This window comes from Podarcis gaigeae (assembly GCF_964106915.1).
Source record: "Podarcis gaigeae genome assembly, chromosome: 13".
NCBI lineage: Eukaryota > Metazoa > Chordata > Lepidosauria > Squamata > Lacertidae > Podarcis > Podarcis gaigeae.
Window position 1 is genome coordinate 14865349 of NC_139689.1, and position 19891 is coordinate 14885239.

The window sequence follows — 19891 nt, forward strand, 5'->3', positions numbered from 1 at the left end:
GAGGGATCAGGGCAGCCAGGAGCTGTTGGGTCCAGTTTTGGAAAAGCTAGGCCTGGCATTATCTGGGACCTTTATAAGGCAAAGGGGGACAGGAGTTGAACCTGCTGCCTGGAGAGAGATAAGTTGCCAAAGGCTGGCTGAGTGAAGAGACACATCGGAGAAGCAGGTAAAAAAGGGAGCGGAGACATTGACATACCTGTCCCTGCATCTCTGTCTGTCCATCTCTCCTGTGCGGTTTCTCCCTCCGCTCCTCATGTAACCATTTACCCTGTCTTAACACCTTTCCTTTCTTCATCTCCTCCAGCCGGTGTGTGTGAGAGAATCAAGGGGGAGAGAGAGACTGCTGAGTTGCATTTTAAGCAGCCAAGGGGTCAGAGTCTTCGTTATCCTGCATAGCGCTCACACTCCAAGAGCAGCAGGACCAAAATTGCACATGTATTTGCCTTCGCTTTATTCATTCGTACAGGTTGCGGTGTCCAGCTGATTCCTCAGGTGCAAAATTACAGGCCCTATTTTAGTGCAATAAACACCCTGACACCAAATCCTGCGTCCCCCAAGTCCCTTTCTCATATTTAGATGTCTGGTTTAGATGGGGGGGGGGGGTTGCACTCTGTATATCCTTAGGGATACTCATGTCTTTATTGCAAATTCATATATTGTTGGGCTGAGTCCTGTGAATGAAAATGAATGTTTCAGAGCCCAAGAATGGTTTGAGGCATGCAATTAAGTGCCATCTTTTAACTCTGTCATCTCTGCTGCTTCTTCCCCGTGCTTCTCGTCTGACAGCTGAAAAGAACGACCCCGCTTAGACGATGGAGGAGGAGGACTCATCATATAAGACCATCTTTTCCCTGGGGCGGTTTAAGATCCGCAAGCAGCAGAATGGACCCCCCTCGGACCAAGCCAAGAGTCCCCCGAAATGCCCTGCGGAGCTCCCGCCACCTTCGCAGATGGAGGAAAACGGATCTCTTTCAGACCCTCCGGATTACGAGACCACGATAGACGCCTGCCCTCGCTATGAATTCTACGCCCTTTCAGCGCCTCCTGGACGGCGGAAGGTCCGCCCGTCGCTGGACATGCTCAGAAACGCAGATCTGGTGAGACCCGTTAGAGGACGCTTTTCCGCCAAAACGTACATCACTGGGTGCAATAGCACACTTTTGAAAACAGCTGGCAAGGAAGGACCTTTCGCTGCATGTTAAATGGAGGAGGGGAACCTGTGGCCCTGCAGATTTTTCTGGACTACAACTCCCATCACCCCTGGCCATTGGCCAAGCTGGCTGGGGCTGATGGGAGTTGGAGTCCATCAGCTTCTGGAGGGCCACACAGGGCCGGCCCACTCATGAGGCAAGGTGAGGCAACCACCTTGGGCAGCAGGATCCACAGGACAGCAGATCCGGCCTGCAAGGGATGCATTGCCCACTGCTGCTGCCGCAGTGACAGAAGCAGGCCCAGCACAATCATTGGAGGCCAGATCTCTCTCCTCCTCAGCAGCCTTCCCCTTAAGCCACCTCTACAGCGGCCTGTTGGCAAAATGGAGGCCCTGCTGGTCTCTTCCCACCCTTGGCCTCCATGTAGATCTTTATTCCACTCGTGTTGCTGGTGTAGATCTTCACTCACCCCTTATTCGCTGGCAAGGCATGGCTGTGTGCCATTTTGCGGTCCGCCTCAGGTGCTAAAATGTTTTGAGCCGGCTGTGATGCCAGAGGTTCCTCACCCTTGGTGTAACTCAATAGGATGGACCTCTTCACTTGGAGACAAAGGTTTCTATTTCTGCAGAAGACCACTTGGGCAATTAAAATATCATCCTCCTGACCGACCCAAGTTCTCCTCTTTTCCTTCTGTCCATTCTGGCCAAGTTACAGAGAACCAGGCAGAGGGCCCGGTAGTGGCACCCTCCCTGTGGAACGCCCTCCCACCAGATGTCAAAGAGAACAACAACTACCAGACTTTTAGAAGACATCTGAAGGCAGCCCTGTTTATGGAAGCTTTTAATATTTGATGTATTACAGTATTTTAATATATATATTTTTTGAAGCCACCCAGAGTGGCTGGGGAAGCCCAGCCAGATGGGCGGGGTATAAATAATAAATTATTATAATATTATTATTGCAGCAAGCAAGACTTCACAAGAAGCGAATGCAAAATTAACAGAACGCTGGCATCCTCTCAAACTTGAGATGTTTTATACTGTCCCTAAATTTCAATGTGTGCTTGTTAACTCCCTCATCCCATTCCCTTGCATTGTTGTTTTTCACAGACAAAAGGAGATCCCAGTGCTACGGAGGCAGAGGAGAAAGATGTGGAAGCCGACGAACCGGAAGTGGAACCAGTCCGCTTTGGCTGGGTGACCGGCGTCATGGTAAAGTCAAAAAATGAGTGGATTAATTGGATTGCAGGGAAAGGAGAAGGTGCCCATCTAGTCCCAGGAGTATAAAATAATGTTGGGAAGATGCAAAGCAGCAGCAGTCAATGAATTGGTCCTGAATTATATATACATAAAAGGCAACCAGTAAGACATACAACATAGATTCAACCTTTGCTGTTCTGGTGCCTCCCAGATGTTTTGGGATTACAGCGCCCCTCACACTCAGCCAGGGCAGCAGTGCTGTCTGGTGCTGATGGGAATTGTAGTCCAGAACATCTGGAGGCACCAGAACTCTCAGTTTCTAACTTTTCAAATCTTAAATTCAGTTCTCCACATTTTGCAGCAACTTGTGATTTATTTATTTTAACCCTTCATGAAAATTCACCAGCATTTTAGTGTGAATGTCCTAACCAACCCCTTTAAGATGTGCCGTTTGGACTAATGTACGCAAGCAATTCCCCCCAATATAAATCCACTTTTGCATGTTATTGTCACCAAGGTCTTCACTTTTAATGCACACTTTCCCCAGTTATGCAAACACTGTTGGGTTGGAGAACTGCATAGCAAAATTCGAATGACTGCAAATTTTGAAAGATAGTGGGGTGTTGGTTCGCATCTTGTTCCAGAAGCTGAGAATTTGCTCACATTCATACTGAATCGAGTTTCTCCTCCATCCCTAGTGTCAGTGTGCTATTAGATTCTCAGCTTTTTTCTCCTTCTTCTATTTCCGAAGATCCGGTGCATGCTGAACATCTGGGGTGTGATCCTTTACCTTCGTTTGCCATGGATAACTGCACAAGCCGGGATAGGTGAGAGTCTTTTTACCCATGGACAGCTGGGACTAAAAGGAAAAGAGGCTGTCCTCTTTTTGTGGTGTGTTTTTGTGTGAACCCTTTTGTGCTTGATCCTTGATTCCTGATGTGGACACCTGTACATGTCTGAAAACACATTTACATCATGTATGCATAAGGTGGGGGGGACAAGAGGAAAGAACCATAGAATTGTAGAGTTGTTGGGGACTATCTAGCCCAACCCACTGCGATGTAGGAATCTTTTGCCCAAAATCGGACTCGAACTTATGACCCTGAGATTAAGAGTCTCGTGCTCTACCAGCTGAACTACCATATGGGAAATAAGAGATATAAATGTGTTGAGGTTGTCAGGTTGTTCTGTCAACCAGGATAACCGTCAGTAATTAATGAAAGTGGGTTTCAGCTATTTAAAATCTGATATTTTTTAATGAAACCATTTTCAAATATTTGTGTGAAATCTTGAGTTGTAGCCAGTGCTACTCAGAGTAGACCCACAGGAGTTAATTAACATAACTAAGGCCCCCATCTGCTCTATACATCTAAAGCAGTAGCTTACCTTTAAACATTCATAGCTTCCCAGAGCTATATTTCCACACTTCTCTGTGAAGACAGACTGTTAAACCACTTGGAATTGTAGCTCTATGCAAGGAACTGGGAGTCTCCTCACAACTATCAGTACCCTTAACAAACCATAGTTCCCAGTACACTTTGGGGGAAGCCATGGCTGATTAAAGTGGCATGACACATTTTTAAATATATAGTGCAGATTGGGCTTTGGGGGCTCATTAATATCAACAGGAAGGGACGCGGGTGGCGCTGTGAGTTAAACCACAGAGCCTAGGACTTGCCGATCAGAAGGTTGGCGGTTCGAATCCCCGTGACGGGGTGAGCTCCCGTTGCTGGGTCCCTGCTCTTGCCAACCTAGCAGTTCGAAAGCATGTCAAAGTGCAAGTAGATAAATAGGTACCGCTCTGGCGGAAAGGTAAACGGCATTTCTGTGTGCTGCTCTGGTTCGCCAAAAGCAGCTTAATCATGCTGGCCACATGACCAGGAAGCTGTATGCCGGCTCCCTCGGCCAATAAAGCAAGATGAGCACCACAACCCCAGAGTCGGCCACGACTGGACCTAATGGTCAGGGGTCCCTTTACCTTTACCTTTTAAACTTCTAGTTATATTGTTATCCACAGAATGTCTTGTAATCCAAAATATTTCTGCTGTGAATCCAAACTTTTTCCAGACGTATTTATAATCCAAATGTTATTTGTAATCCAAATGATATTTGTAATCCAATATCTGCTGCAGTTTTTATTCAGTTTTTATTCCAATACAGGCCCTGTTCTTTAAAAAGGAATCCTCTTTTTTCCCCCTCCTACTCCAGCTCTTACCAGGCACTTCCCCTCCCTGGGATTACCTCCCAGTTATGAAAAAGTGTCCTCCTGCCAAGCTTTGGTAGGACGTGGCAAGATCCAAGGTCCTTTTTAGATTTTTAATTGCAATTTTCCCAATCCTTTCAGTACTTTCATTCATAAAATCTGCATCCCCATTCATAAAAACTGGGAGTACTCCAATGACTTCCTGTACAGTATCTTCCTTTTAAGAAATCAAAGAACAAAGAGCAACAGTTTCTTCTCGTATCATATATATCATATATATATCATATATATATATATCGTATATATACACACACACACACACACACACACACACACACAAAGTTATAGTGTTATTAAGTAACAAAGTAACAAAATGCAGTTTAAAAAGTATCTAAAGACTGACGTGTGTCCAAAGTTTTTTCCCCATTCACAAGTCTGTACTGCAAAATCTTCCCTTCAAAAGACGGAAGCTGACTTCCTTTTTAGATTCCGTCTTTGCCAAATCTAAATTAAATCCAATTCTTTCTTTTTTTTGAAAAGTCCATTGTTGTCGACAATACCTTTTTTCCTTTGAAAGTCTGCTGCTTCAGGTGGCAATTCGTTGTTTCAGGTTTCTGAGCTGCGCTGGAGCCATGGGCAGGCTCAAGCCGCTGTCTCACACACACACATCCACTCGCTGCTGATGCAGTGGCGGGGCTCCAGGGATCGCAGCGAGCCTCTTCATGCCCGGCTGGTCCCCTCGACACCCCACTGCCCGTGGGGCTTTTGGGGGGATCCTAACAGGGGACACAAATGGCACTGTGGGTTAAACCACAGAGCCTAGGACTTGCCAATCAGAAGGTTGGCGGTTCGAATCCCCGTGACGGGGTGAGCACCTGTTGCTTTGTCCCAGCTCCTGCCAACCTAGCAGTTCGAAAGCACGTCAAAGTGCAAGTAGATAAATAGGGACCGCTCCGGCGGGAAGGTAAATGGCATTTCCGTGCGTTGCTCTGGTTCACCAGAAGCAGCTTAGTCATGGTGGCCACATGACCCAGAAGCTGTACGCCAGCTCCCTTGGCCTATAGAGCGAGATGAGCGCCGCAACCGCAGAGTCGGCCATGACAGGACCTAATGGTCAGGGGTCCCTTTACCCCTTTACCTTTAACAGGTTTTCAATGTTTTTGAGTCCACGGCTCCCTTGACAACTGCCTTCTTTCTACCACACCCCTGTGGGGCTCAAGAGCCCAGTTGTGTCACCCCTTGCCTGCAGAGCTGGCAGCCTCTCACCCTTTTTTGAACACCCTCCCTTGCGGAGTGTGTTCACTCAGCCTCCTCTCCCTTCTCCTTGGGAGTCCTCTGAGCTGCCCCCCACCCCCTGCCCCAAAGAGAGGCGTCTGCTTCCTGACCAGCCCCAGAGGCACAATTTGCCTGGGGAGCTTTGTAGCCAGGACAACTGCAAGAAACAGCCACACAGGCCTTTGGGAGGCAGAGACGTGAGAAGGCATCAGGGGAGGGAGGGAAGTAAAGAGGGACAGAGGCCAGTGCTGCCTGCAGCACCCTTGATCAAGGCACCCCAGGGTGCCACGGCACACTGATTGAAAACCACTGGCCTGAACCATTAGGTTCAGAAAGTGGGCGTTGGTGAGGTCTGTTGGTGATGCTGACAGGATTGCTAACTCACTCAGTTATCTCTTTTCCTCCCCCTCCCCAGGGTTAACCTGGCTGATCATATTAATGTCTTCTGTGGTGACCAGCATCACGGGACTCTCCATCTCCGCCATCTCCACCAATGGCAAGGTCAAAGCAGGTAAGCCATCTTCCTCTTCGCCAAATGGAAGCCAATCTTTTTGCCCCTTGCTAGGCAACGGCCACATTCGCGCCATACCTTTAAAGCAGGAGTAGGCAAACTAAGGCCTGGGGACCGGATCCGGCCCAATCGCCTTCTAAATCCGGTCCATGGATGGTCCGGGAATCAGTGTGTTTTTACATGAGCAGAATGTGTCCTTTTATTTAAAATACATCCCTGGGTTATTTGTGGGGCATAGGAGTTCGTTCATATATTTTTTTCAAAATATAGTCCGGCCCCCCACAAGATCTGAGGGACAGTGGACCACCCCCCCTGCTGAAAAAGTTTGCTGACCCCTGGTTTAAAGCACCTTGAGGCCCCTTTCAGCAGCCGTGCCTTCCCCCAAAGTATTCTTTGTTAAGGATATTGTGAGTCAATAGAAGACCCCCTATTCCCCTCACAGAGCTACAATTCCCAGAGTGGTTTAGCAGTCAATCCCTCTTCACCGGCAACTTGGGAACTGTAGCTCAGGGGGTGGGGATAAGGGTCTCCTGACGACTGCCAGCACCCTTAACAGCTCCCAGAATTCTTTGAGGAATTGTTTAAAATGGAGCTTTACGTCTATGGAGCAAATGTGGCCATTGATAAAGGTGGAATGAGCAATAATTGGTAAGTGTGTGGAAACAAAATTTGAATATGCTGAAAGTGGGTTGCTGTGGTGTTGCCACAGAGAGCTGCAACAAAGCTGGAGTCAGGAGTCAGCGTTCGCAGACTCCTGCCTCACTGTGGGGCCCACTGCCGGCCCTACTGCCTGTTCCCCTGACCTCTCCGAATGTCTGAATGTTTCCAAGAGTGAGGAGAAGGCTCAGCAGTTTCCAAATGCATTTCTCTTTCCTTCCAGGAAGAGATGCACATTGAATCCAGGGTTGGGGGCAAGCAAATGAGGGCTGGGGTGGGGTCCACCCAGGAAAGGAGCCCCAATGTGGGTATCTTCCCCTAGTGTCTCTCAAAATATGGGGCCCACACTAAGCTATACAACTTTGCTGGGGGAAATGCTTCCTTCGGAGAAACTGGCTTGAATCCGAATTGCTTCCTCTGAATCAAGGTTTCCCAAACTTGGGTCTCCAGCTGTTTTTGGACTACAACTCCCATCAACCCTGACCCCTGCCAGCTAGGGATGATGGGAGTTGTAGTCCAAAAACAGCTGGACACTCAAGTTTGGGAAACTCTGCTCTAAATGGGCTTCTAAGGGACTCCATGTAGCGGCCAATCGGCTGGTTGGTGGTTATAGCTGGCCCCTTTGAAGGTGCGTTCCCAGCATCAATCAGTTGCTTGACACTAGCTGCACATCTTCAGAGCCAGCCCTGAGGAGTAAATAACATCTGAATTGTCTCCTGCCACAGGGGGTACCTACTTTCTCATCTCCCGCAGCTTGGGCCCAGAGCTGGGAGGCTCCATCGGCCTTCTCTTCTCCTTTGCCAATGCCGTCGCTGTGGGCATGCATGTGGTGGGCTTCTCCGAAACTGTCAAGGACCTCCTTGTGGTACGTGTGGCACGCGCTCCCATGCCATCCTGCCCCGTGTATTGGCCCCCACATCCATTTCTTTAGCAACAGTTTGACCTGCAGAAATTATCAGGTGGCCCTGTTGAGCTCTAGGCTATTCTAGTGTTGGTTGTGGTGTGTTTTTTCTGGCCAAACTGGCAACACTGCATAGGCCCTTCTTAGACAACGGCAACAACAACAAAAGTAAAGACAATATTTATTTTTGATTTATATGCCGCCCATCTGACTGGATTGCCCCAGCACTCTGGGTGGCTTCCAACATAATATCAAAACACAAAAACCTTCAAACATTAAAAAAAAAAACACCTCCCTGTACAGGGCTGCCTTCAGATGTATTCTAACACTCAGATAGATGTTTATTTCCTGGATGGGGCAAAAATGGGAAAGAAAAGTGACGTCACATGGCAGCAGTCTCCTCCCCCAATTTGCACATGCTCATTAGAATATTCTAGTGGAGACGCTTATGCTGGGAAGTGGACTCCTAAGATCTGCCCTAACCCTAACCCTTGCCTGAAACCCTGGGTTGCACAATGGCAGAGGGCACCACTCAGCCCCTGAGCTGGCAGCTCTGTTCCCCTGTGCTCTCAGCGATGGACACGAACCAAGGACCCAAAGAGGAGAAGGCAATCCCAGGGGAGCAGGTCAGACCTGCCTTTGAGGCCTATCTCACCTTCACTCTCCTCTGACAGGAGTTCGACGGGGTGATGAGCGACCCAACAAACGACATCCGCATCGTGGGTGTGATCACCATCACTGTTCTCCTGGGCATCGCCCTGGCTGGCATGGAATGGGAGGCCAAGGTAACTGGAAAAGAAACCATATTTGGATTTGAGTAACGGGGTGCAGTTAAAACAGAGTGCAAAGTTTCAGGAAGCCAGGAGTCCTGGGGCTGTGGCAGTTGGGTGTGTGCACCAGCTTTGATTTTAGAAAGAGCAGAAGAAGAATTCTGGTCCCGTGGATAAGAGAAGAGAAGGTGTCAATCAAGAAGAGACCCTGAGAATCAGGACCAGATAGGGCTGGCTTCCAGTTGGGTGAAGAAAAAAGTTTGCTAGGAAGCGTGGCTTCATTTAATAATCCCTCTCTTTCCAGGCTCAAGTTGTCTTCTTCTTCGTCATCATGATCTCCTTCATCAATTATTTTGTGGGCACCTTCATCCCAGCCACTCCAGAGAAAATGTCTAAGGGGTACTTCAGCTATCGAAGTAAGGGCCACGTCCTCCACAATCTGTTGCGCCCCAGGCAACCAGCTTCCTCCCAGAACCATTCACCCTGTAAGATCTGCCCTGCAGGGACAAAACAATCCCAGCCTACCTAAAACAGGGGATCAGCTGACTTCTGGGGCTTGCTCCCCCTTGCTTTCAGCCCAGCTGTATCTTTATCTGACTCCCCCACACCTGACATCAGGTGTGTGCCTTGGCTTGGCCAAAACAGCCTTGCAGGTCAAATGGAGAAGGGCTAAACGTTCCTCTCGGTAGTGGCGCCCGCCCTATGGAATGCCCTCCCATCAGATGTCAAAGAAATAAACAACTATCTGACATTTAGAAGACATCTGAAAGCAGCCCTGTTTAGGGAAGTTTTTAATGATTGATGTTTTAATTTATTTTTAATTGTTTGTTGGAAGCTGCCCAGAGTGGCTAGGGAAACCCAGCCAGATGGGCGGGGTATTATTATCATCATCATCATCATCATCATCATCATCATCACCACCACCACCACTACCTTTAATTCAGAAATTTGGTTTGACTTGATTATCTCTTTTAAAAGTTAGAACATTCTGCCCCCCCCCCCCACATTGCATTTGAGAAAACCACCTTTCCTTTTCTCTCCTCCTTTTCCAAAGCCAATAACTTCTTGGACAATATTGGCCCTGAATGGCGAGGCGAATCTGGCAGCTTTTTCGGCATGTTCTCCATCTTCTTCCCTTCGGCTACGGGGATCCTGGCTGGTGCCAATATCTCGGGAGACCTTAAGGTAAATTGTTCTGGGTCTGTGTTTTGCTTCTGCTTAATTTAGTCAATAATGAATTGCATTTATATCCCACCTCTCATCCGGGCAGCTCAAGGGGCTAACGTTGGTTCTCCCCCTCCCCATTTCATTGTCACAACAACCCTGTGACATAGCTGTCAACGTTTTCCTTTTTTAAAGGGAAATTCCCTTATTCCAAATAAGATTCCTCGCAAGAAAAGGGAAAAGTTGACAGTTTTGCCCTGTGAGGTGGTTGCTATGCGTAACCGTGGGCCCTCACCAGGTCTGCTGGGCCCCAGGAACTGTTTGAATGTGATGCATGTATTTTCGCTTGCTCTGCTTTTCCCTCCGAAACTGGAGTTTCAGCAGCTGAAGGGGGCGAAGGGATGTGTTGTCAAACACCTAGTAGTTCTCAGCTGTCTGGTGCGAACTGTCTGGTGCGAACTGTCTCAGCTGAACTGGTGGCTGGTGCAAACAGTTCTGGGAGGGGAGGGACCAAAGGGCAACCAGGTGAAGAAGGCCTTGCTGCCTCACCTCTGCCTCCGAAGAGCAGTGAGGTGGAAATGCCCTTGGCCAGTCGCGCCCTAAACCCTTCTAAACAATTGCTCATTGTGCTGTTTCCTCGGCAGGACCCAGCGGTGGCCATCCCCCAGGGGACACTCATGGCTATCTTCCTGACAACCTTGACGTACCTGGCTATTGCTGCCACCATAGGTAAAGAGCTTGTGTACAAGAATGGCGCATGCCAGGGCTGAGCCAAGACACTTCGGCTGACCCTGAGGGGCCTAGCCCGAAGACAACAATGGATTTAGACCGTGTTTGCTGCCTGGTCTTCCAGCAACTTATTTTAAAACGTGAACACCTTACAATGCTGACTTGTTCCTACGAAAACACACATCATTCATTAGAAATATATTCAAAACAAACCTCTTCCCTGCCCTCAGGGATGGAGCAAGGTGCTTTAGTAACTCACTGCCACAGGAATCTCAGGTGGTACATTTCACAGCAACGTAATTATCCAAGACTACATACACCAGGGGCTTTTTTCAGCCGGAACTTGCCGGAACTCAGTTCTGGCACCTCTCAGGTGGGCGCCATTGCCATTATAAGAGAACAAGGGAGGGGTTCATGGTGAGTTCCAGCACCTCTTTTTTCTAGAAGAATAGCACTGCATACACCAGGGGTAGGCAACCTAAGGCCCGTGGGCTGGATGCGGCCCAATCACCTTCTCAGTCCAGCCCATGGACAGTCCAGGAATCAGCGTGTTTTTACATGAGCAGAATGTGAGCTTTTATTTAAAATGCATCTATGGGTTATTTGTGGGGCATAGGAATTTGTTCATTTCTCCCCCCAAAAAATATAGTCCGGCCCCCCCACATGGTCTGAGGGATTGTGAACCGGCCCATGGCTGAAAAATGTTGCTGACTCCTGGCGTACACCATATATTTAAACCACACAACACCCTGGGAACTATTGTTTACCCTTCACAGACCCAGTGCCATTAACAAACTACAATTCCCAGAATTCTTTGGAGTAGAGGGAACATGCTTCATATGCACCATGTGCATGGAGCCATAGTCTGAGGTGGAATGTTTTTACCTGGTGCCTCCCTGCCTCCATTCCATGTATTAAAGCGGATCAGAGGTGCAGGTGAATCGTCCTTTGACACGGGCAGGGCAATAGTGTCTCCCACGGCGCCTGAAGGCAACAGGATCTCATAGAGTGCTGGCAGCACGCCGCACGGCTCGGTCTGCTCCCTGCCACCTGCCCCATAGCAGCTGCTCAACCTCCTCACTTTGCCCCTCCCTTGCCCAGCCCATGGGGCTCTCATGGCCACAAGAAGCCCTTCACCTTAAAATAAATAAATAATGGCGGCCTTTCCTCTTGCCAGGCACCTGTATGGTCCGCGACGCCTCCGGCAACCTGAACGACACCCTGGCATCCGCCAACTTCACCAGCGGGGACTGCGTTGGCCGCGCCTGCGAATTTGGGTGGAATTTCACTGAGTGCACCGTGGCTGGGACCTGTGAATATGGCTTGGCCAATGACTACCAGGTAGGGGAAGCCGGTGTTCCTGCCTCTCCTCCCTTGGCTCTCTGTGGGACTGGATTGAGGCCTTGTAGCTGCATCTTGGGTTTACTGGGGTTCCCCTCCCCCTCCCATAATACGGTTTTGTCGTTGCCTCACTTGTCTCTTAGACCATGAGCTTGGTGTCTGCGTTCAGCCCCCTCATCACAGCTGGGATCTTTGCCGCCACCCTCTCCTCAGCTTTGGCCTGCCTCGTCTCTGCCCCCAAGGTCTTCCAGGTAATTTGGGGAACCCGTGTGTGTGTGTGTGTTATACCCAAGCTCTACTTGGAGTTCAAGATGTAAGGGAGGCTGTGGAGGCTGACCTACTGGGCCCCATGGGGCACTGCCCCATCAACTTGTCTGCCCATACCTGCCTTGCCCGTCTTTTTTGCTTACAACTACCCCAGAGGTGACCTTGGCAGTCAACTTCCTTCTAAACCCCATAGAACTCAAATTACAGGAAACCCCCGCATTTACACGCTTTTCGAGCGACTGCGCACATGCACATTGCACTGAACCCGGAAGTGACCCGCAAACCTCACCGAAAGCGGCAGGAGCAAAAACGGGCAGTTTGCAGGCTTCCTTGATGGCGTTTCGCCAGCGCTTGTAGTGCTTCGGAACATAAGCTCCACTTAAAAATGGGAGGAGGAGTGTTTGCCTGTAATTGACCCTGCCTGTCATCAGCTCTAGCAAAACCTACGGTTTGTTTGTTTCATGAAAAACCAACAAAAAAAACTCAAAACAATTTATGGAAAGATAAAATGAGAAAATCGAATTTGCAGCAGTGCTTTAAAATGTAGAAAAGTTTAAATACTAAAACGGATCAAAGTTATTTCAACTTTTTAAGGGTCTGGGTAGGCTTGTCTCAACAAGAATGTCTGGGTAGGGACGCGGGTGGTGCTGTGGGTTAAACCACTGAGCCTAGGACTTGCCGATCAGAAGGTCGGCAGTTTGAATCCCTGCGACTGGGTGAGCTCCCATCAGTGGCGTAGCGTGGGGGGGTGCAGGGGGGGCCAGCCGCACCGGGCGCAACATCTGGGGGTTAGGGTTAGGGGGCGCAAATCCACAGGTTAGGGGGCGCAAATCCACAGGTTAGGGGGTGCAAATTACTTGCCTTGCCCCGGGTGCTGACAACCCACGCTACGCCACTGGCTCCCGTTGCTTGGTCCCTGCTCCTGCCAACCTAGCAGTTCAAAAGGACATCAAAGTGCAAGTAGATAAATAGGTATCACTCTGGTGGGAAGGTAAACGGCGTTTCCGTGTGCTGCTCTGGTTCGCCAGAAGCGGCTTAGTCATGCTGGCCACATGACCCGGAAGCTGTACGCCAGCTCCCTTGCCAATAAAACGAGATGAGCGCCGCAACCCCAGAGTCAGTCACAACTGGACCTAATGGTCAGGGGTCCCTTTACCTTTACCTTTAGGCTTGTCTCAACAAGAATGTGGAGGTCCATGCTTTAATCTCAATAGTATTTGCTGCCTTCCATCCTGCAGAGCAGGGTGTTGGACTAGAAGACCCTCAGAGTACCCTTCCAGTTTTACAGTTCTATGATAGCATGAGCCTACCGGTCTCAATGGGCACTACCCACTGCTGACGGGAGTTTGAAATAACTGTGAAGATCTCTCCCATTGGACATCTCCCTCCAGTGTGGTGTAGTGGTTAAGAGCGGTGAACTCGTAATCTGGTGAACCGGGTTCGCTTCCCCGCTCCTCCACATCCAGCTGCTGGGTGACCTTGGGCTAGTCACACTTCTCTGAAGTTTCTCAGCCCCACTTACCTCACAGAGTGTTTGTTGTGGGGGAGGAAGGGAAAGGAGAATGTTAGCCACTTTGATACTTCTTAGGGTAGCAATAATGTGGGATATCAAATCCAAACTCTTCTTCCTCTTCTCCCTTCTCATTTGTGCTCCTCTCCCTGCCCCCCAGTGCCTTTGTGAGGACAATCTCTACCCCCTCATTGGCTTCTTTGCAAAAGGATATGGAAAGAACAATGAGCCGCTGAGGGCCTACGCTCTGACCTTCCTCATAGCTGTTGCCTTCATCCTCATTGGTAAGCGAGACCACCTCCCCTCCCTTGTTTATCAGAGCCGCAATTTCCACCCCCGAAAGCTATTATTTTGTGATTGACACAGTGAGCTTCAGGGCTGAGTGGAGATTCTAACCCTGGTCTCCCAGGTCATTGTACAATATTCTAGCCAGGACACCACACTGGCATTTGGGTCTCAGGCCAAGGCTGGATGGTCATCTGTCATGGCTGCTTTAGCTGAGATTCCTGCATTGCGGGAATGACCCTCAGGGCCCCTCACAATGCTATGATTCTATGAAAATAGCAGCGTTGAGGGCTAGCTGCTTGAGTAGAGCATACAAGAGCACTCCCCCCCATCCCATCCCCTGTTCTGTGCCAGAATACAGTACCTCCTTGTTTACCTTTCCTTTCTTTGCCCCCGCAGCGGATCTGAATACCATCGCCCCCGTCATCTCCAATTTCTTCTTGTGCTCTTATGCCCTCATCAACTTCAGCTGCTTCCATGCCACCATCACCAACTCCCCAGGTAAGGTGGGTGGTGGACAGGTGGGCCGTGTGGGAGGCAGAAATGGTGCATGTGTGTGTGCGGGGGTAACAAGGCGGGAAAGAGCAAACATGTCCTGCTGGGAAAGACGAATGAGCCAACAGGCTGGGCAACTTGTGCCAGGCAGGAACGGGCTGGTCTGCATTGTGTTCATAGCGAGCTTTTGTCAGATGAGCCACTGCCAGGAAGGCTGGGGTGAGAAGTGAAAGGGGCAGAGGAAGGTCCTGATTTGGGCCACGGCACTCTCCTTAGGCCACACTGCCTCCCCTTCCCCTTCTCATCTGAATCTTCCTGCTTAAACAGCTTGCTGCATTTCCTTCCTGTGCTCCCCTTTCTTCAGAGTGAGGAAAGCAAGCTGGAAAAGAGGTTTGTGTATGCAAGGGTAAGAGAAGTGTGTGTGTGTGTGTGTGTGTGTGTAGAAGTGTGTAAGGTATGTGTGTTTTTAGCCTTAATAATAATGATAGTAATAATAATAATAATTTATTACTTATACCCCACGCATCTGGCCAGGCCTCCCCAGCCACTCAGGGTGGCTCCCAACAGGATATTAAAAACACAATAAAACATCAGACGTTAAAAACTTCCCTAAACAGGGCTGCCTTCAGATGTCTTCTAAAAGTCAGATAGTTTTTTATTTCCTTGACATCTGGTGGGAGGGCGTTCCACAGGGCGGGCACCAACAAGGCCCTCTGCCTGGTTCCCTGGTTCTCGCAGGGATATTCAGTCCCTGTCCACTTTTCCCAGAGTAAATTTAACCATTAGCAAAGATCTCCTCTCCATATTCTCTTCTGTCTTCTCCATTTTATCCTCACAACAACAACCCTTGTGAGGTAGGTCAGGCAGAGAGAGAGAGAGAGACCAAATTTAACCCAGTGAACTTCATGGCTGAGTGGAGATTTGAGTGTCTTCTGAGTTCTGCACAAGATTCTGGACCCGCATGGCCAACCAGCAGATGTTTGGAGGGGAATCAGTAGCCTCAAATACTTTTGGGGGGGCCATGTGTGTAGAGTTGTGCTAGGTCAATGACGGGATAAACCAGGGTGACACCTGGGCTCCCTCTCTGCGTGCAATGCCTTTTGATCTCACCTGTGTTCCCCCATCATCACCATCCTCCAGGCTGGAGACCCTCTTTCCGCTACTTCAGCAAATGGACAGCCCTGTTTGGCGCCATTGTCTCCGTGGTCATCATGTTCCTGCTGAATTGGTGGTCAGCCCTCATTGTCATCGGGATCATCGTCATCAGCTTGGCCTACACCACCTACAAGAAACCAGGTGAGGGGAGCCTGGCGTTGGATCTGAGAAGCAAAGGGTGGGGTGGGGGTAGAACGCCCCAGATCTCCACACCTTCTTCCCAGCTTAGTTTATAGAAAGAGCTGTGAGCTTCAGGTCCAAATGTCAAGGAATTTTGGTCAAGGCTTATTTACGAATTCTTCATCATTGTGAGGACTATACCATGTTGCGGGTGCTATGCCTCTCCCACTTAAGACAGCATGTGCTTCGCCAGCGCCAACCACTGGAACCTTATCAGCTGGAGGAGATTTTATTTCTTAAACCAATTCACCGAATCCCAAAGTATCACACCACATTAAACAGCCATGACTCCCCCCCCACCCCAGATAGTTTCTTAAGGGTGCCTAGAGTTGCTAAGGGAACTCTCTCAGAGCTACCGTTCCCAGAGTAATTTAATAAAAAATACCTTTATTGTCAATGTACAACCTGTGTACAATGACATTAAATTTAGCAATCAATCCCTCTTCCCTGGGAACTCTGGGAACTGTAGTTCTGTGAGAGAAAGATAGGGGTTTCCTAACAACTCTCATCACCCTTGACAAACTACACTTCCCAGGATCGTTTGGCTTTAGATGTATCATGCAGCTGGGGCCCAATCAGCTGATGGCCAGGGCTTGAATAGCACCATGTGAAACTCCTTTCAAGCTCCTTTCAAGCAGTGTGCTGGCGAGGGCCAATGGGAATTGTAGTCTGAAACATCTGGAGGGTTGGGAAGCCTGGGCAAGGAGGGCAAATAGCCTTACGCCAGGCAAGATCATCTCCCTGTGTCCTGAAGCAGATCCTTCAGTGGGGGATACCCCTCTAGGTGCTTCCAGTATCTGAATCCATCGCAGAAGGTAGGACTAAAGCTCTTATTCATTTCTCTCCCCTGCCCACAGAGGTAAACTGGGGTTCCTCAGTGCAGGCTGGCACCTACAATATGGCCCTGTCAAATGCTGTGAACCTGAATGACGTAGAGGACCACGTCAAGAATTTTCGGTAGGGAGCTACTTTAGTTTATCAAGTGAAGAACAGAAGGCCTGTGAGCCAGATTTCCTTGGTGCTGTTCCCTTTTCTGGGGTTCAAAGACTGGGGAGGCACAGCACAATCCCGTGCATTGTGTTTACCCGGAAGTAACTCGTACTGTGCTCACTGGAGCTTGCATTTTAGGATTGCAGCCTTCAGCGTAAACTCGGGGTTAAAAATGGTCACACCCACGCCATCCATTTAAAGCACGCTTATACAGTTTTAAAGAGCCATGGCTTCCCCCAGAGTAGCCTCCTCCTCGAGAGGTCTGGAGGGTGGCAACATGAGAATGGGCCTTTTCTACAGTGGCTCCCCATCTGTGGAATGCTCTCCCCAGGGAAGTTCGCCTGGCACCTGCATTATACACCTTTAGGCACCAGGCAAAAATGTTCCTTTTTAACCAGGCCTTTGGTTGATCTGATTTACATCCTATGCCCTTTTAAAATGTTGTGGTTTTTTGGTGGGGGGGGGGCTATCGGATTGTTTTTATTTTTATTATGTATTTTGTGGTTTTATATATCTTGATTTTATTCTGTGAACCGACCTGAGACCCCCAGGTATAGGGCGGTATATACATTCAATAATCAAATCAAATCCTGGGAACTGCAGTTTGCTAAGGTTACTCAGAGGGGTGTCACACACACCCCTCACAGAACTACAAATCCTAGTAACCAACTAAGTGGCCCCTAGTTACAGCTCTTTCACTTTCCTAGGCCTCAGTGTTTGGTCCTCTCAGGCCCACCCAGCTTCCGCCCAGCCCTGGTGGACTTTGTCAACGCCTTCACAAAGAAAGTGAGCCTCATGATATGTGGGAACGTGGCTGAGGTGAGTTTACCTGCCCTGAGAGGGCCTTGTGGGGGTTGATGGAAAGAAAAGAGGCCAGGGAAATATGACAAGCTGGGATGCTGCCATTTTTAACAGACTATCAATCTTTTTATTGCACGGTCAGCTGGGAGACTCCTCATGCTTCGAAAACTACAACGAACAACTCCAGTGGCTCAGCACACGCAAGATCCGCTCTTTTTATAACTTCATCACAACAGGGGACCTGAGAGCTGGAGCCAGGAGCCTCATGCAGGTGTGTGTGGGTGTGTCTTGACCTAAAGGGGTCATTTTAACGTTGGGAGTGGGGCAACAAAGGCAGAGGCAGGTCCACACCATAGATTTACAGTGCATCTGAAGTACATTACTTCCTCCAGAGAATCCTGGGAATTGCAGTACAGTGGTATCTCGGGTTACAAACACCTCGGGTTACAGACTCTTCTAACCTGGAAACAGTACCTCGGGTTAAGAACTTTGTCCCAGGATGAGAACAGAAATCATGCGCCGGCAGTGCAGCGGCAGCAAGAGGCTCCATTAGCTAAGGTGGTACCTCAAGTTAAGAATGGTTTCAGGTTGAGAAAGAATGGACCCCCAGAACAAATTAAGTTCGTAATCAGAGGTACCACTGTATGTTAAGGGTGCTGGGAATTGTAGTTGTGGGAGGGGAAAACTACAGATTCTTAGGGGGGGAGGCATTTGCTTAAAATGTGCATCAGATGTGCTTTAAGTGTATGGCACAATCTGTCCAGAGATGCTAAAAAGCATGAAGGGATGGAGGACATTGATGTGCGTAGTTTGAGAGAGGAGCTCTTAATTCCTCTGTACACATGTGGATACTAGGGTGCTCCCTCGTGCAGCAAGAGGGGCCAGGGAGTTCACCTTCCTGTCCTTCCAATTCCTGCCCCTCATCTAAGATGGGTGAGAATGTACCAAAAGCCCCAGGTCCAATCTGTGACTCAAACGAGGAACCTTCAGACCTACGTGAGGCTTCCCCTGTGTGGTGAGCTACAGAACTGAACATTGGAACATCTGCCCCCGGCAATTCAGTGTCTGCAGGCCCCTGGACTGGCCTTGCCCACCACCAAGACTGATCCTTGGGTCCTCCTGGACCATAAGAAGGTTCCCTGCTTGAGTTCAGTCTTCCTCAAGAAGCAAGGTCTTCCTGAGACCTATTGTGCCATCTGGCTTGGCTTCTGGTCCTGAATTCTGCCTCCTTTCTCAACCCTGGTCCCAGGGGTTTCCCTTGGTCTTTGCCTTCTCTCTGGTTCCAAATATTGGCCTCACTCCTGGTTCTCGGCTCACCTCGGAGATCAGCCCATGATGCCCTCTGAAAAGGATCTCGAGGAGGAAGAAGGGGCAGGAAGAAAGGCCTCTGCTTGAGATATTGAAGAGCAGTTGCCAGGCATAAGGACATGAGCCCTGCTGGATTTCTGTCCTTAATATGGCTACAAGTTAATGGCAGCCCCTGTGCGCTCTCTCTCTCTCTAGGTCTCAGGTCTCGGGCGACTCAAACCCAACACCATGGTCCTGGGCTTCAAGCAGGATTGGCAGACCGACAGTCCACAGAACCTGGAGAACTACGTGGGCATAATACAGTAAGGGCATGGAGGCAACGGGAAGGGGAAGCAGCAGAGGGTTTAGGAGACTGGGCTCAAACGGGTTTCAACAAGACGTACCCGGTGCTTAGAGGAATGTGAGTTTGCAAAGCCAGTGGGCTGTATGGCCCATGCATGCCAGATGGCAAGACCTCTGCAAGATAATGTTTCCTCCCCTTTATAGCAGGGTTGGGGGTGCTCTAAGCTTCTAGTTGTTTTTGGACTCAGTCCATCAGCCCCCAGCCAGCATGGCCAATGCGGAAGGGTCACCTGTTTCACATCATGCCTTGGCTTGCCTGGAGGGAGGGAGGTAATGTGTGTCAAATCCTCTGGCTATTGAGTGGCTGGAATGGAGGCACCTATTTTGCCCCCAGCCCTTGCCCCACCACCCATATCTGCCCCCTGGAAGGTTGCCCATGAGGCAGTGCAGCCCTCGGGATGAAAAGGCTTCTCCACTCCTGGTTTCAACCAATTCCAGCAGCAGCAAAGTGTCTTAGTTGGGTAGGCCGAAGTGTATACAAAATGTCTGGCAATGCTTTTCCTTGGGCCAGAGGCCCTGCTTTCTTGAAAGGACTAATTGGGCGGAATACAACTTTGTACATGTTCAGAGGCGCTCTCTTCACAAGATAACCTCATAAAGTAGGGAAAGAACACAGTGACAGCCACGTGCTGTTGAGGATTTCAGGTTCTGTTTGGA

General features: G+C 49.4%; 1 protein-coding gene across 1 annotated transcript in view; it reads left to right on the forward strand.

Moving 5' to 3' along the window:
* The window catches only part of LOC310829169 (solute carrier family 12 member 3-like), a 34365-nt gene that overhangs the window by 6584 nt on the left and 7890 nt on the right, over positions 1-19891 (forward strand). Inside the window, exons 2-19 of the mRNA XM_083707337.1 lie at positions 787-1097; positions 2261-2362; positions 3102-3177; positions 6244-6339; positions 7722-7861; positions 8572-8682; positions 8972-9083; positions 9722-9852; positions 10476-10560; positions 11738-11901; positions 12045-12152; positions 13839-13962; positions 14363-14464; positions 15599-15754; positions 16651-16750; positions 17491-17602; positions 17727-17855; positions 19088-19194. Of these exons, the coding sequence (XP_083563463.1) occupies positions 813-1097; positions 2261-2362; positions 3102-3177; positions 6244-6339; positions 7722-7861; positions 8572-8682; positions 8972-9083; positions 9722-9852; positions 10476-10560; positions 11738-11901; positions 12045-12152; positions 13839-13962; positions 14363-14464; positions 15599-15754; positions 16651-16750; positions 17491-17602; positions 17727-17855; positions 19088-19194 (2240 nt within the window). The 5' untranslated portion in view covers positions 787-812. The remainder of the gene's footprint in view (positions 1-786; positions 1098-2260; positions 2363-3101; positions 3178-6243; positions 6340-7721; positions 7862-8571; positions 8683-8971; positions 9084-9721; positions 9853-10475; positions 10561-11737; positions 11902-12044; positions 12153-13838; positions 13963-14362; positions 14465-15598; positions 15755-16650; positions 16751-17490; positions 17603-17726; positions 17856-19087; positions 19195-19891) is intronic.